The sequence below is a fragment of the Fundulus heteroclitus genome, chromosome 10, assembly GCF_011125445.2.
Source record: "Fundulus heteroclitus isolate FHET01 chromosome 10, MU-UCD_Fhet_4.1, whole genome shotgun sequence".
Classification (NCBI taxonomy): domain Eukaryota; kingdom Metazoa; phylum Chordata; class Actinopteri; order Cyprinodontiformes; family Fundulidae; genus Fundulus; species Fundulus heteroclitus.
This window is the reverse complement of record NC_046370.1, coordinates 29,241,511-29,258,130: the sequence shown is the minus strand read 5'-3', so window position 1 is coordinate 29,258,130 and position 16,620 is coordinate 29,241,511. Positions and strand designations below refer to the sequence as shown.

General features: G+C 39.7%; 1 protein-coding gene across 1 annotated transcript in view; it reads left to right on the top strand.

Annotated features, from left to right (window-relative positions):
- Positions 1–725: 725 nt before the first annotated feature.
- Positions 726–16,620, top strand: part of antxr1c (ANTXR cell adhesion molecule 1c) — a 48,644-nt gene continuing 32,749 nt past the window's right edge. The window contains exon 1 of the mRNA XM_012869273.3: positions 726–1,312. Coding sequence (XP_012724727.2) covers positions 1,167–1,312 — 146 coding nt within the window. The 5' untranslated portion in view covers positions 726–1,166. The remainder of the gene's footprint in view (positions 1,313–16,620) is intronic.

The following is a 16,620-nucleotide window of genomic DNA, read 5'->3' as shown; positions in this document are numbered from 1 at the left end:
CAGGAAGCATGTAGGAGGCAAAGGAAGAATGTTAAAGGTGCTCTGAATAAATGACATACATATGCCCATTCTATGCCCATACCCTGACCCTAAACCTAACCATTACCAGTACATGCCTAACCCTAACCTACACCTAATTCTCACCTTAGTCCTAAACCTAACCCCTAGCCCAGAAAAATTGAGGACCAAAAAAGGGTCTTTACTTTCCATCAACTCCCTCACTTTGGTAGAAAGATATAAAAAATACGTTCTCACTCAGCTGCAACTACAAGATACTCACACACACACCTTCACACAACTCTGTGGATGATACGTAACATGTAAATGTACGGATTTCCTCATTTGTGTACATTTCTTGATAAAAGCCAAAAAATCAATTGTGTGGTGACTAAACAATGATTTCTTCTGCAAAAGTGCCATTTCAGATGTTTAAAAAGCTTTTATTGGAGCCTGGTATTGGTTGGCTGTTTTACCCAGAATGCCTATGTAATCACTTCACCAGTAGGGATATTAATATTAAGCTATGAAAATAGTTAGATTTAGTTTACTGTAAATAAAGGTATTGACATACGCTCGACTAATCTGTAAAAGGTTGGTAATAATGATGCAACAGCACTGTTTTGGTTCCTTGTTAAAATGCCGCTGTAAGCTATGAAGGAGGTGCAAAACAGCACCGTAGCCCTTTTTTCCCCATCTGTCTCTCCTCCTCAGGATGAAACATGAAACCCGGGCCACTTCATTCAAGTCTGTCCCATGGGCTCCCACTTCTTCCAGCGCTAAACACTGCTCTACAGACCCCAGATCCTACTCTGCAGTTTTACATCCAAACCGAGACTTTGACAGAAAGCTTCTGTTTTTTTTTTTTTATAATTTCTTCAGCGTGTTGGATGTTTTGTCTTGGAAAAAATACATTTCTCCTGCATCTAAGAACTTAGATGCAGGAGCATCTCTCCATCCGAGACAGTCGCTTGCACGGTCATGGGTATTAGCTGAGCTTTAAACAGAAAAGCTTCTCTTTTTTGCCGAACTGAATCTTGCTCTTTTTACACACTGATGTAAAGAACTCTTACGGAAAAGAAAATCATCGCTGCTTTTTTCCCCCCCTGCAATCCACAAAGGAGTAAACGTTACCCACAGGAGCCAGATTACAAAGAACGGTGCTGAACATGCATCTGGTTCTGGTTCTAGTTGGATTATTTCTCCTCTCTTGTCCATCAGCAAGAGCGGAGCCGGAGTTGCCGGAGGTGGAGGAGGAAGAGGAGGAGGAGAGCTCCTGCCACGGCGCCTTTGACCTGTACTTTGTGCTCGATAAGTAAGTGGAACTGATCTGTTCAGAAAGACACCATTTGAAAGGTCGTACAACCGAGACAAGAGAAGAATGTTGTGGCAAAGTTGTCAAACACCCAGAGACATTTTGAGTTTTATTTCTTTGGACTTGGGTTTCATACTTCTAATGTGGAAAAAGTGACATAAATTTAAGCATGAGGAGAAAACTAAGGCAAACTGAATAATGCTAAATATTTTATTATCAATTCGGCGACAAACCAGCTTGAATTTACCAAATAGTTCAGTTTACAAAAATAAAAGCTTTCATTTCTTATGTGAAATAACTTGGTCACCATTGTCAGTGAGTATCTCCAGTCTCATGCAATGACGCTGGCGAACTGAGTGGTGTGTGATGATGACGAGAAAAGTAGCAGCGTTAGCATGAAAACCAGTCTATCTCTATCTGATATGGAGGTCCAAAAATGGCAAAATTCAATACAAATACGGAAATATTGAACACTATATTTTTCAGACTATAAGTCGCTCCAGAATAGAAGTCGTATTTATTTAGAAATATATTACACAAAATCCAAGACCAAAAACTGACATTTAATCTGGTAAGCAAACTTCTTTAATTACACAATTGCATCCGCAACATGCTGAATAACATGGAGCATACCTGGGAAGTTGAAAGGGTTTAAATTAGCATAACATTCCAGCAACTCAAAGAGATGTCAGCGCATTTCAGCGTAACGGGCCATAGTCAAAATTAGACAGCAAGCATAACGATGCTATGTGCTAAGCTAACAGTACGATACGGATGTTTGAGAGCAACATATAGCGGTCAGTAATGCATCTTAAAATACATCTATGAAGTTGTAAACTGGCCGCCGGACAACAGTAGCTAACGCTAGCTCTTCTTCGCTTAACGGACAGCATAATAATGTGGTTATACTGTAGTCTGGGCTCACCATTCAAGCAGCACCACGTAACGCTCAGCTGTATGAAGGTATACTGAAACAGCGAAACAAACATGTGTTCAGTCGTTGTTGTCTGTATGTTTCAATTAATTTTTAAGTGGTACAGAAGCAGCATAGTTTTCACAAGCAAAGACAGCCCTCTTGTGGTTATAGACAGTAATGTTTACTCCTTGGTTCATATTGGTCAGTATTTAAATTTCATATATGCGTCGCACCTGAAGTCGTAGGATCAGCCAAATTATGAAAAACAGTTATTTTGGGTGGTTCTAATACTAAAGCTAGAAAATTGTCACTTTTTGCGTTTTTTTAGAATGAAGGTTTCATAAATCTCAAGCTGTGTTTTAAGGAGTCTCTGTTCAGTGTAGAATGATTAGGTTATGGTTAGACCACTTTCAATACTTTAGATTTTTAAAGAAATCTTATTTCGGTGTCAATACACCATATTCCATGATCTCATTCAGTATGGATTGGGTGTTTTCAAATTTTTTTCACAATCACATTTCTTCTCTGGAGGTCAGTAGTATCCCAAGCACAAATGGGGTAAGGAATTTTATCCTCCCTGTGCTTTAGTACACAAGTAAAAATAGTGCACGTGGAGGACTTTTAGCAGATGCTTTAAATTTAGATTATTCCGCCACATTCAACTTGGTTCCTAATCTGTAGGTAATTGATGAAAAATAATCAACTGATTACAAGAATAATCAATCTTCAAGAGGCACCAGCTGAGGCCACAGGTTAAGCTTCATGTGAGTAGCAATCCAGTGGTAAACAACCATCTAAGGCTACGTTCACATTGCAGATCATGGAGCTCAATTCCGATTTTTTGCTGAAATCGGATTTTTTTTCTACGTGGTCGTTGATACTACTAATTAAATGTGACCGCTGTCAAACTTCTGTTTGTGCAATTCAAGACCTCAAAGCGGCACACGGGGTTCCCAGATCAAGCTCCTGAATTTCACGTGCTAAACAGGAAACATCGGAAGCTAGGCAGGGTAAAGCTCCAGTGAATTTCAGAATGAAACCACCCCAACAAGTAACACTAACTTGACTAGTGGAAACAGAACAACAACACAGAAACACGAGGAAACACATGGGCTTTTGGAGGATTATATAGGATATTTATGCAAATTAATATCCTACATGGCTATTTTTTAATCATTTATGAGGGAAAGTGGCTGGCCCCGGTTTCTATAGAAGCAGTGTGCGTGGAGGTTTGTGGCAAACCAGTACTGGATCAGGACCGTAACCCGCACCGTGGTCAGTGTGAGCCCCGGGTTAACCCACACAATGTTTTACACCGTCCCCCAGCATACTACAAAAATGGCTGAACAGGGTTGAACGCTCCACAACAGGGAGGGGGCAGGTGTGAAATGCCTCATTTAGGGTTAAAGAGACCGTACCAAAACAAATTGTTCTCAGACACACCTCAGGACAGGGGCAGAAGAGGAGCTGTGGGGCAATGATATTGAGGAATTAAGACCAAAGCAGGGCAGTACCACTTTATATAGACCACAACTGAATGATTACAGTGTGAAAAGGAAGGCATTAAAAGACATGATATGTCCCGTTTAAGCTTCTCACTACAGAGCAAAACAAACTGCTCTGCTATAGCTATCACTATCACGTCATAAGGTTCTCCTCCAGCAGCATCGCCTACAGGAATAAGATGGATTGGACGTGCAGTTGCTAACTTTAGCATTGTTAGCCGTTTGCTGTTATCTTACAGTCCTTGCAAAGCATTGGTAACTTGTCTGCCACTCTGTCAAAACTTATTTTTCTAAATGGAGTACCTAAAATTAAAGGTGATGAGGGCTCCTTCTGTATTGATGTTATAATGTGGTCAGCCAGTCAAGCATGCAAGGTCTGTTTTTAGCCGACTCTACCAGACAAACCAACAATCCAAGAACTTAAAAAAAAAGAGTCTGAAATATGAATAGCTTTGAAAGACTTCACTTTGAGGAGTATCATGTACCAGTTCCTAAATTGTTCGTTTAATAATGAAAATTTGAAAATAATCATTTCATAATAATTTAAGAAATGTGTATATTATTTACAGAACCCACATACTGCAACTTTGCTATTTAATTGATTGTCACATGAAGAAGTACTGGAGCACATCATATTTTATCTGCTGTGCAGGTTAACCAATAAGATGTTAGAGTCATATGACAAGCTACAGAGACTGTTGTTTTTATGGTGTACCCCATATTAATTAATTATAATTTAATATGCTTTTGTTAGATGTAATACATTTGAATGTTTGAATTTTCCTTTTCCTATATTCAAGTAATATGAATTTCACACATTTATATGATAATGAGTATGCCGCTTAATTAAAATGCCTTTATTTGAAATGCTATTTAAAAGATTTCTGAGATGTATAAATAGGTTTACAAAGATCTTTTTACTAGATGCTGGTACCTTTCGCCCTCCATAGTCCTTCTCTTTAACTCCATCGTTAGAAAGTATTAGGTCATATAAATCCCGAGAAAAAGCAAAGATAATCTTAATTTTTTTCAAAAGGGTCTGTCTCATTTTTAACTCAGTGACCCCATTACTGACCACACTTTTCCTTTCCATGCTCTACGCCTGAGTAGGAATAAAGTTGTGGCTAGGTGACATCTTAGGACTAGACTTACGCAGTTCAGGAGAATATAAATGCAAGAGAAACCTTTGGAGTGCTTGCTATTTTCCATGTGTCTGGTTTTCATCATTTTGCACCTACTTTACGACCCCTTTTCTAGTCAGTTTAGTAACTGAAAAACTCTCAAATGAACTCCATCAACTGTACACCTAAATATACTCTATAGGCCATACAAAAGTTATGACTTTAGACCCAAAAACTGACTTCTTCAGTGCTTGTGAAACTTAGCAATACAGACAGTCTTCATTGGCAACATCCACATTACAACTGGACAATAACTGAAAAAGTAATTCCTTCCTTACTTCAAACTGTCAAAAATGAAAATACAATCATGAGCTTGCTAAGATCATATTTTATTTAAACAGGGTTTTCTCTGCACTCCACAATGCACACCAGTCTTTGTCAACTGGTGGGTCCCAGCCCAAAAGTGGGTCACAGACAAGTTTCCAGTGGGTCATGGACCACTGTCAGGCCAAAAAAGGGAGAAATAAATTAGTGGAGACTCCTCTATTCACAGTCCTTACAGTAAATGACGATAATGCGCTAATTTACTCATTGGTGGGGACAGTATGAAAATATATAATGTGTTTTTGTTTATTGCATTATCATACAAGCTAAGTTTAGAAATTGTTTGAAGACTGGTTATTGTCCATTTAATTGGTTTTCAATAACCATAACCGTGATAATGTTCGCAAAAAGATATTCATCCATCACTTCCAGGCTCTCAATACACATCCACACAGACTTTTCCACAGAAATAAGAGTCACCGCTCCGTAAAAAATTTTAATTTTGAAAAAGCTATGCTGTTTTTATCTTACCGTTCTTCTTGTTATATGTTCGGATCCCATTGCTCAAAAACAGAGATACCGGTATCCACAATTCGTAAACAGTGCACCGCTGTGTGACTCGAATCCCTTTAATTAGTGGTGTAACCAAGGTTTGTCATCAGCACTGCATGAGGTGGAAAGAGACGGGACTCAGAACTGTGACTTTGGGTCACTGCATGGTTCAGCAGGACTCTATTTTTTGTGTTTGTTTGGTTTTTTTACACTTCTGTACAAAACACCGGGCAACTTACTGTCCTACGGCAATCCTTGAGGGACATTTAACCAGCCTGTGTTAATAAGGAAAACATGTTTCTTTTACATAGCAATGATTAAGTCAATCTTTATTTATGCTTTTGTAGTCAAAAACAGTGCACATGAAATATAGGATGTTGATCTGATGTTACAACAACAAGTAACCCTAAACGTCATGATTTATTTCATGTTTGTTAAAGAATGATGATAGAGGAGAAAAGGAACCTCCAGAAACGCTCAACACGGTGTTCCAGGCTTCCACCAGTGTTGCCAGGTCTGTTTATTATCAGCAACTTTGGGCTTGTTAATTTAAATAAGATAGAGGTAATATAGCTGGTCGCTTGTTTCTGTCACAACTGTTGCATGTTAGTAGCTTCCAAAATGACACACGTTTTTTTCTAAATGCTTCGGTTTGGGCACAGAGGGATAGAATGTTCTTCTTATAAGCTTCCACTGCCGTGTAAAAGTTGATTTTTAAAAGTCATTTATCCTGAACTAAAACAGCACTCCCCTCAAAGATGCAGTGCTGCACACGTTCATCATGTGCCCTGTGAAGCACCTTTTGTCTGAAGACGTGTGGCACAAACTAAGTGGTTAGCGTTTAATAGCAAGCATTAGCTTCCTCAAATTTCCTTATTTATCTTCGGTTTAACAACTGCAAAGCTAATATTTTTCTGTGCAGAATATGACTTTGCGAAGCTTTCTTTTCGGTTTGCTGTGTCCACCACAGTTGATGCCCTTCATTTCTAACCATGCAACATTTGTTTACACATGCTAACTTAGCATAGTGGAACTTCCTGAGAAACAAAGGGAGAACAACAGCTTTTCCAACCCCTGCAGAATCAAGCTGGTAATTTTTCCATTACTTAGTAACACAGAGTCAGCTGTTGAGTTTGTCATTGACTGCTCACTAAATATTTGCAGAAGTAAGCTTCTCTCAGTTCTTGTGTTGATCTGTGATAAACAACTATTCTTCAGAACTAGCTGTCTCTGTGAGTATTGCAGAGACTGCTAGTTCTGTCTCTGTGACACTCGTTCTATGTTTTATCTTCAGCTGAAGATAAACCTCAGAAACAGACTGGACCTTGAGACTGAACTCGGAGTTGCTTTCCTTACTATAACTCCAGACAATGAGGAGTAAAACATGCTCAGTTCTCTCATTTGTCCTGCAAATCCAGGTTTATAATGCTAGTGTTACAACCAAGGTTAAACTTAGTGCAGCTGAAGTTTTTCAAAGTTTGTTTGTTTTTTTGGTTTTTTGGTTTTTCCGTATTTAGCTACTAATGGATAGCTAGATGTAAACTTCATTTTGCTAACTTGAATACATTATTTTTCTTCTATCATTTTTTTTCAGTTTATCAATAAAACTGCAACAAAAGAAAAACTTTTTCTAGCACATTGGCAGTTATAGTTTCAGTAAAAGGATTCTCAGTTAAAGCTGTATGTTGGAGGTTTTAAAAATATTCCTCAGTAGTTGCAGTTATATTTAGTTTTATTCCATGTTTTACATGAAAACAACAGCAGAATCTCTAAAAGAAAAAAAAAAGTTGTTACTGATTGCTCTGATTGTTATGTTGACCTCATAAATAATGCATGAATAAAAGACTGATTAACAGTGAACATTTATTTAGACGGTGATGTAGGCTTGTAAATACGGGGTAATTGTGGGCCCTGAAGCCTTGCCAGTTGAGAACCACTGCTCTGTACCATTTATTAACCAGGACCTTTCTATTAAAAAAAACTTTATTATATCCACAATCGCACCACACGATGTGTTTTATTGCAGGACATCTCCTTCTAACTGCATTAGTGTGCAGCTTTGCTCTTAGACAATTGTCAGGCTAGCACAGTGCTACCACCACAATCACATTGGCACTCGAGAACAAATTACTTTTGGAAAAATGTTATTGTTAAGAACTTTTATACTTTGGAATCATAAAGCTGTAAAGCTTTATTACTCTGTGTATTAGCAGAAGTTAGTATAAACCTGTAACTCATAAGCTCACAGAACAACGTGACCTTCAAAGCAATCAGAGGCGCTGATTCTCTGCAACTGTTATGAGAAGGAAGGAGTAGAATGTACTTTCACCCCGGACCCTGGGAAAAGATGAACCTTGAGAAAATGTTGGATGAAGTGTGGACAATGAATACTGAAACATTCTCTGTACTTCAACTGGGAGAGATTGTATATTCTGTACAACAAGTTAAACTCCTTGGCCAAGATAATAGACCTGTGTATCTCAACAAGACGAGTGTCTGTTGTTTCTCTTGTTAGTAATGTGGAATTATTATAATATAATTATATAATATTATAATTTCACCAACATTTGCAGTGGTGCCCTGGCGCCTCATGTCATGGATACACTGCTATTGCGCACTCCTATGTTTCACCCTGGACCAAAAAGTTGCCATTTTTAGCCTTAAGACAAAAAAACAATTAAACAATTAAAAACGGTGATGGCAGCATTATGGTATGGGCATACTTTTCTTCAACAGCGACAAGGTTGCTCATTATAGTTGAAGAAAATCTCTCAGAGACTACAAAGGACTTTAGACTGAGGCGGAGGCTCACCTTCCAGCAGAGCAAAATATGGAGCCAGAGCTACAGTGGAATGGTTTAGATTCAAGCATATCAATCTGGTATCAATCAGAGTCCAGAATTAAAAACAACTGTTGAGGATTTGTGGCAATTTTTGACAATTGATGTTCAAAGCTCTCCGTCCAGTCTGAGCTTGAGCCATTATGTGAAGAAAAGTGGGAAAAAATGTCTGTATATGGTCCAAGCTGGTAGAGCTATACCTGAAAGACTTGCAGCTGTCACTGCAGTGAGGGGGGTTGTAGGAGGCAACCTGGGGGGGTCTGAATATAAATGCATGCCACAGTTCTCAAATTTCTCTTTTGTAAAACACACATACTTTTAAGGTTTCTACTGGTTAATCTTTTTGTTATTAATTTGTGCATTTAGGTCACAGTGGATTCCACTAAAGCCATCTGTTTTTTTTACCACCGGATTATTTTACATGGATTTCAATTATATTCCTGTGTCAGCTCTCCTTATTTAACTCACACTGCTGGAGCAAAGCCAGATGGGTGGATACAAACAAGCGTGCACAGGAAGCAACAATGTTTATGGAAAATCTGGTCTTAATTTGGGGAAGAACATGTTGCACGCAGAACCTCTACAGTCCCGGCTGCGGACGTCCTTTGTACGGTTGAGCAAAATGAAAAACAATACATTTTGAACAGCTTAGCATGGCCTGGGATATTTACAGCACCTCAACCTGCTGGCGTGGTCCAACGTGCATTTTCAAAAGGTCTAAGCCATATAAGCCGTCCTATTGTCCCATTGGACCTGCAATAAAAGCACTGCTCTACAGATGTGCAGTGCTGCATACAGCTTGCTCTGTGAGGTAAACACTTGACACATGCAGCAAATACGGAAAAACAGATTCTTTCCCACACAATGTTAGATGCTATAATTGGTACTCTCGTGCTATGTTGCCCACTCTGGTGGGGAAGATGACAAAACAGACATCGTTTTTGGACTTCAAACACGGGAAGCTCATTAGAAACATGTCTCTGCCTTCCTGGTGCCATGGCACATCCTCGCTGTCAGGTCTGAGCTAGTTTATAGGTCGCGGCCCGATAGCAGCACCCTGATTTATCTACAGTGCCTTGCAAAAGTGTTCATAAGCCTTTTCCACAGTTTGTCACATTACAACCACAAACCTTTTTTATATTTTATTGGGTATTCACTTGATGACCAACTGCCCTATTATGTGCTCTTTTGTTTTGGTCTAATCACATTAAATTAAATTTATTGAAGTCTGGTTTTCTCGTCACGGAATGTGTTAGAGGAATATGAATATTTTGGGAGGATGCTGGACATTGTTGTCCTCAATTAGGGTTAAATTAGCACAGGATCATTCTAACATCTGTTTTTTCACGACCCTTCCACCGGACGCTCGTCGGCTCAGCAAGTTAACATGCGTATTCCTAATTAGAACCAGCAAAAAACATACCGCTGAGGATGTGCGTGGCGTTACAAAGAGGAATGGTTGTTGAAGATGGATAAAAAGGATCATGGGTTTGTGTGGAGGGAAGGTACTGTTGCTTTGGCCAGAAAGAGTTCTCCAGATGTATTTACTGCAGACTTGGGAAAATGAAGTCATATCATGGCTCAGGCATTTGGGGCTGTGCTTGTTCAGCTGAATGGCTGGCTGGCGTGCAAAGGGCACGGTGGTGGCCAGTGTGGAACTGGGACGTCTGGCAGTGGGTCTGGAAAATGCCAGCGTTAAAGAGGCATTAGACTGTTGTTTTGATGTTTCCTTTTTGCTTTGTGGAACTATGAGATCTCTACCTGTAGGTTTCTGATTGGACTGTAACCAGATGTGTGTGTGTATGTGTCTGTCTTTGAAATCTAGCAACAGAAATGCAAAAAGCTGTCTTTGGAAAGAGCTATTATCTCAAGTACCTCTGTCTTTTTTTTCTACATGACTGACTTTCACTGCTGGTCCCATTTCCACTTTCAAAGTGTTTGATCCAAAGTTCCTTGCACTGTTAGCCGTACAAACCTTCACCGTGTTTCACCGTGGGAAAGGTGGGCTCAGGGTGGTGTGCAGTGTTTCTGCTGCATATAGTGTCACAAGTATACATTTAAACCAAGGAAGCCTCTTCTTTCAGCAACGTTTTTGTTCCGGTCACCATTGTCCTCCTGGATGCTTCTCCTTCTTGGCCAGTCACTTTAGCTGGACGGCCATGTCTTCTTTATCTTGCAGCTGTGTTGTACTGTTGGATTAAACAGTACTGCATTTTTCAGACTATAAGGCACACTTAAAATCCTTAAACTTTCTCAAAAATTGATGATGCGCCTAATAATCCGATGTGCCTTATATATGATTAAAGTTGTGCTTACTGACTGATTTCATGTGGTGCAATGCGCTCAAAAATCTGGTAAAATGCCTAAATAGGATTAGCAATGAAGCCGCTCTGCTCAATGGCTGAATGGACATTTGGAGCATTACGGTACACTGTGTCACTACCTGATCAGACCCCTGAGCTGTCTACAAGACTGCCTGACTGTAAGGTGAAAACTAGAAGTGCATTCATGTAAGGCAGCCTGCGCCCAGAGTACGCGCTAGCAACAATAAACCAAGTAAGTTAATATAAAAGTTGTGTTCAGGAGGAAACACACCAGATGCGCAGCAAAGCAGCATATGCACGTCCTACGTTTAGGTTAGCTTTTCATTTTAATCAGTTAGTAAATGTACATCAGAAACATGCCTAAATTAGATTGATGTTCTAATTTCACACATTTATACGCTCCTGTTTGGCAGGGCATAAACAGGAAAACAACATCCTGTGTCAAAATTCACTTCCAGAAGTATCCCAAAATAAGAGTCGTTGAAAATAAAGCGCCATGAATGATGTAGTTGTGACAAGCTAAGGCACTAAAATATGTGATTTTTTTTTTAATCAGATATGGTTAAGACACAGACTTTTAGGAGATCAAAACATAGGATATATTACTGATAATTTATTACCTTACCCAGATATTACTGATAATTTGTCTTTCTTTAATTACTTAGCCATGACAAAAGTTCTTCTCTCTGCAGAATCACACAGTGTAGTGTACTTTGCAGCATCTGGTGTAAATTTACACTTTTATAAACACGCCTGTAAGCCGCGCCGCTTACGTTACACGGCCATGTATTTCCTCCTTAAGGCGACCAGATTTGATTCCTCTAATGAAAACTGGGGACGTCTCTGATTTTGTTAAACCCAGAATCTCTGCCTGGGGGTTGGTTTGTTTTGTCTGAACTGTAATGCCGACGGAGGGTGGGGAAGGTGCGTTTGGTAAAGCTCTACTGCGTTGGGACAGCGGCAGGAACGGGTAAATACCTCTTGTTGCGCTGAACTTTTTTACTCCATCATGATGCACTGAAATCTGGGTAATTTCTGGAGACAGCTTTTTCCGGGGACAGGTCATCAAAACGGGGTCTGTCCCCGGAAATCGGGGACATCGGGTCACTTTACTGGGGGTGTAGTAATATTACACACTTGGGAAGAATATGTAATGTGCCTTATAATCCGCTGCGTCTTATATGTGGACACGTAATGGTGCGCCTTATAGTGCGAAAAATGCGGTACTGTGTAAGATGTTTGAAAACTTGAGATATTCTTTTACCTGCTGATCATAAGACCACTGAAAGGCCATTGGTGCCCCTGCATTTTAGGGGTATCAGAGTAAACTACAAGCATGCACGTGGCACACTTTTTAGAGCTGTAGTTCTAAACAAATTTGAGAAACATTTATCCTTTTAATTCTATTTTACAACAATGTGCAACTTTTGGTTGGTATAAAAGCTATTACATTAAGGTTTGTGGCTGTAATGCAAGAAAATGTAAAACATAATTTCACAAGGCACTGTAAATGCAGTTGAACTCTCAAATCATAAAACCACGAGGCTTTAAATGCTCTGATTTGTTCTATTCATCTCCATATGGACACAGCATGATGTAACTTCGCTGATTCAGTGATTCAGGACGACTGGATTTGCCGTTTTGTATGGGACATCCGGAGGAACGGTTTTGGGTGTGTTCCTGGCTAACACTGAGATCCAGCTATGTTCATTTAATGTTCAGTTTAGTTTTCCTTGGGGTTGCTGAATGGGTGAAAATTAGAAAAAAAAAATGTCACAGTGCTTCATCAGTTTGAACCTTTTGAAAGTTCCTTCAGTATTTTCACTCCAGTGTCTTACCTGCTTTTACTGAAGCACCCACATTATGAACGTACACTATTCTCAGTGCAGCTACAAGTTAGTTCAATGATGAGGCTTTGAATCATGCTGCCTGAATCGAGCCGAGTCAGCGGAAAACCCAAAGTGCAGCTGCAGCCTGTAAATACTTTGGATATGTCTGAATACGCTCTTGCTGTGGAAGGACAGCCCTGCCGAGAGCCCTTTCCAAAAAGTTGTTTTTGTGTTTACAGCTTGTGGTAAAATATCATGTTTCAATCTCTGAGAGTTCGAGAAACAAGTAGATTTCAAAGTCTCGTATTTAATCCAATTGTTTGTTTCCTCTTACACATGAAGTGAGTGTACATTCAAGTCTTGGAAAGACTGCAAAAATAAAGATCCACTGAACCCCGTCTGCAAAGCCTCTAACAGCTTGTATCTAGCAGCTTTCACTCAGCAATTTCTTTTGGTTTTTGGAAGAGTTGCCCGGCATTAGCTTAGCAATCATGTCTTAAACACTTTGATTTGTGCAACTGCTGTAAAAGTCGGTTAGTGGTTCTGAGCAAATAAATCTGTGCCCACTCAGTTCGAGTGGAGCGCGGCCATTGGCTGCAGCCTGGGGTGGTGTGGGTACCGGCCCAGCTAGAGTGGCAAACTGCCCTCTCACTGGTGGTGGGGTGTGTTTTCTTCTTGACGCCTTTACCCATTAGGATGGCACCAAGGCTTATGATTTCATAGCAGTGGAGAATTTTCTTGCATGCCATCAGCCTGGTTCAGTGTGGGAGAGAAGACCTGCCTCAGTATTTGGGGGGGGTGGGGGGCGGCTAACATAAACACATGCAGAGAAATGTTTAAACTAATCCCATGGATAGTTAAGCTATTTATTTCCAGCCTTCAAAATGAAGAAGAAGTATTTTCATATATTTGTGAGCTTTGGGGAAAATGACATAATTTGCCCTTTTTAACATATAATGAAATTTAAATTAGCTGTTTAACATCTGAGCAAAGCATTTCACAGGTAGTTCAGAGTGTCTAAGTCTGAATATAAACTGTAACCTTAAAAAAAGGGAGCTTGTCCTTTAAATGTGCATCAACTACACTGGTTTGGCTTAATATCATTAGATCGTGTTCCATGTTCGAGCCTCCTATATCTACCTAAGGAAGTAGTTCTTCAGGTGCCCTGTTGTGTTGACAGAGACTGACTCATCCGGTGGCCGGGTAGTGCAAACCAACCATACAAAATCTGAAACCCTTTTACAAAGCTTGAGACAAATTCATGTTTCAGAAAACAATTTAACAATGCACAAAACACTTTCAAAAGTTCTGAAACTAATTTAATTTTGGAAAAACAAAATTACAGTTCAGAAAACAGATGCACAACTCCCGAAAACAAATTTACAAATGACAAAATCTGCTAGAAAGGGAGGGACTGTGTCAACTTTGAAGCTAACCCGGAAGTAATAGCAGGACAGACCACACAAAAAACAAAACCGCGTTTGCCACAAAATGGGCAAAACACCACTCAGCTGCTGTCCATCTCTGGTCCCTGTGAACGCTACCGCTATCACGTCCAGGTTAGCCTTGGGGTTGGCACAGTCCCTCCCTTTCCGGTTGATTTTGTTGGTTGTAAATTTGTTTAGCATGTTTTACATTTGTTTTCTGAAATGTAGATTTGTTTTGTAACTTGTAAAAGTGTTCAGTGTGTCTTTACTTTGTTTGATGAAATGTAAATTAATCTTTCAAATTATATTTGTTACGGAACTTCTAAAAGTTTTTCGTGTGTTGTTAAATGGTTTATTGAAATGTGAATTTTGCTTCAAGCTTTGTGAAGGTGTTTCAGATTTTGGTTTGCACTTCCTGGACACCATAGCTCATAATGAAGATCCAAAAAAGGTAAAAGAATAAGGTGTCAGGCTGGCTGACACTACTCTTTTACAAAAGCATAAAGGAAGCCTCCAGTGCTTTATAGCCTGGCAGTAGTTTGGCTATTCGTGCAGAACATGGTGACACACATGGCAGATTTGTAAGCACAGTGAGAGGCTAATCGTTAAAAGCTAACAGTGCTAAAGTTAGCTGCTGCTTTGGAGCCTCCAGTTGGCGCTAAATTAAAGGGCTATTTCATCGCTTTTAAACAAGTCTGGAGCGGATTGGATCATCTCTTGATTAGAATTCAAAGTAGTTACAGATCAGACTAAAACTGCATAGTTCTACACTGAACATGTTCTTTACAACACAGGCTGAAGCATATATGAAACCTTTTTCAGAGTTTTTTTCAGCCTTAGAATGAGACAAACACAAACAACTAAAAAATTAGGATGTTTAGCTAGGAGTTCCTCCGTAAACTATATTCAAGTCTCAACTATGTCTGTGCTCTTCTCCAACTCTGCCACTCTTTTATAAATCTTACGGATGTCTTCTTGTTTGTCATTCAGTCTCTGGTTGGAATATTTTCTAAGCTCTCACAGCTCTTTCAGGATAAATCCCAGGATGGCATCATGGCTCAGCTCCAGCTGTGTCGGGTGTGTGTCCGCTAGCAGGTTGGCTAGCCTATCATTGAAATGCTAGATCTTCCTTCATGTTGTCGTCTTCCTTTTCTTGGGCATGATCGTTGACCCGTTTCATTTGTATTTATTTTTGTGTGTCTTTGAGAAGATTCAAGTCATATCAGGTCATATTTAGTATTTATCGTCAGGAGCCTGTTGCTCTGGGCTGCCATTTCAATTTAAACATCTCTATAAGATTGTAAGACTAATGTTGATATTAATGTATTATATACAGTACATAATAGCTAATCTTAGAAAGATATTGAGATTGTGGCACTGCGAATTTTGAGTGATGGAAATTATGTATCGGTTTTCAATGTGGCATTAGAAACTCCTACAAAACATGCAGCTTGCCATGTAAAACTGGAAAGAATATGACTGAACCTCAAACCAAACGACCAACATATCGCTTTCCACCTAAGTTGACAGGCCAGAGAGGGAGAGTGTTAATGAGAAAATAAACAAAGAGACCCTTAGTAAGGCAAGGCAAGTTTATTTATAAATCACTTTTCAGTAACAAGATGGTTAAAAGTGCTGCTTAAACACAGGAAGTGGCAGATGCTGCATTTCAAAGCAGATGGGCCTATGAGTTGTGCGACAAGGGCAAGGCAAGGCAAAGGAGGGGAAGCCAAAGAACCAGAACTTGATCAAAACACTGGCAGGCGGGCAAGAGACACTGGACATTTACTGTCACGATGGCTTTCAAAAATCTGCACCAACTGACTGTGGAAACCCTGTATATAAAGGCAGGAAAGCAGGTGAACAGAGTGAGTCTGACTGCGCTGCATCAGGAGGAACGAAGGTGCAGCTAATGATCCTGATTATGTGACGCAATGAGAATAAGACACCTGGTTATAGCTCCCTTTTCTATCTGGTCCTCGTGATCATCCCAATGGATACCCTTTCTCTGAAGCACACAAAGCTGGAATCTTTTTCTGCTGGTTCAGCTATTCCATTTTCGCTTAATCTGCAGAAAAAAAGAGAGAATTTCGACATGAAGGAGTCTTCTCATTCACTTACCCTGTTCAGCATCACTGACCGGTGATCTGTTGATAAAAACTGATAATATATCTGATGGTTGACTTTTTCAGAAGGCATATCTGAGCTCAGTCTTGAAAGCAAGAACATCAAAACGCAGCGTGATTGTGCCGAAGCATAACTAATAACATTTGTTTTTCACAGCTGTGCAATCTGAGTTTAAATCTCTTAACCTTTTCTTGAAACCTGAAAACTTCTTGGTGTTTTCCACTTAAACACTGAGGTAATAATTCCCCTTCGGCGGGGTTAAAACTACTGGCAGCACCCTCTTGATAGCTGTGGCTGTTAGAAAGATGACTTAATCCTGGACTTAAAAAATGCCGTGGTAAGAT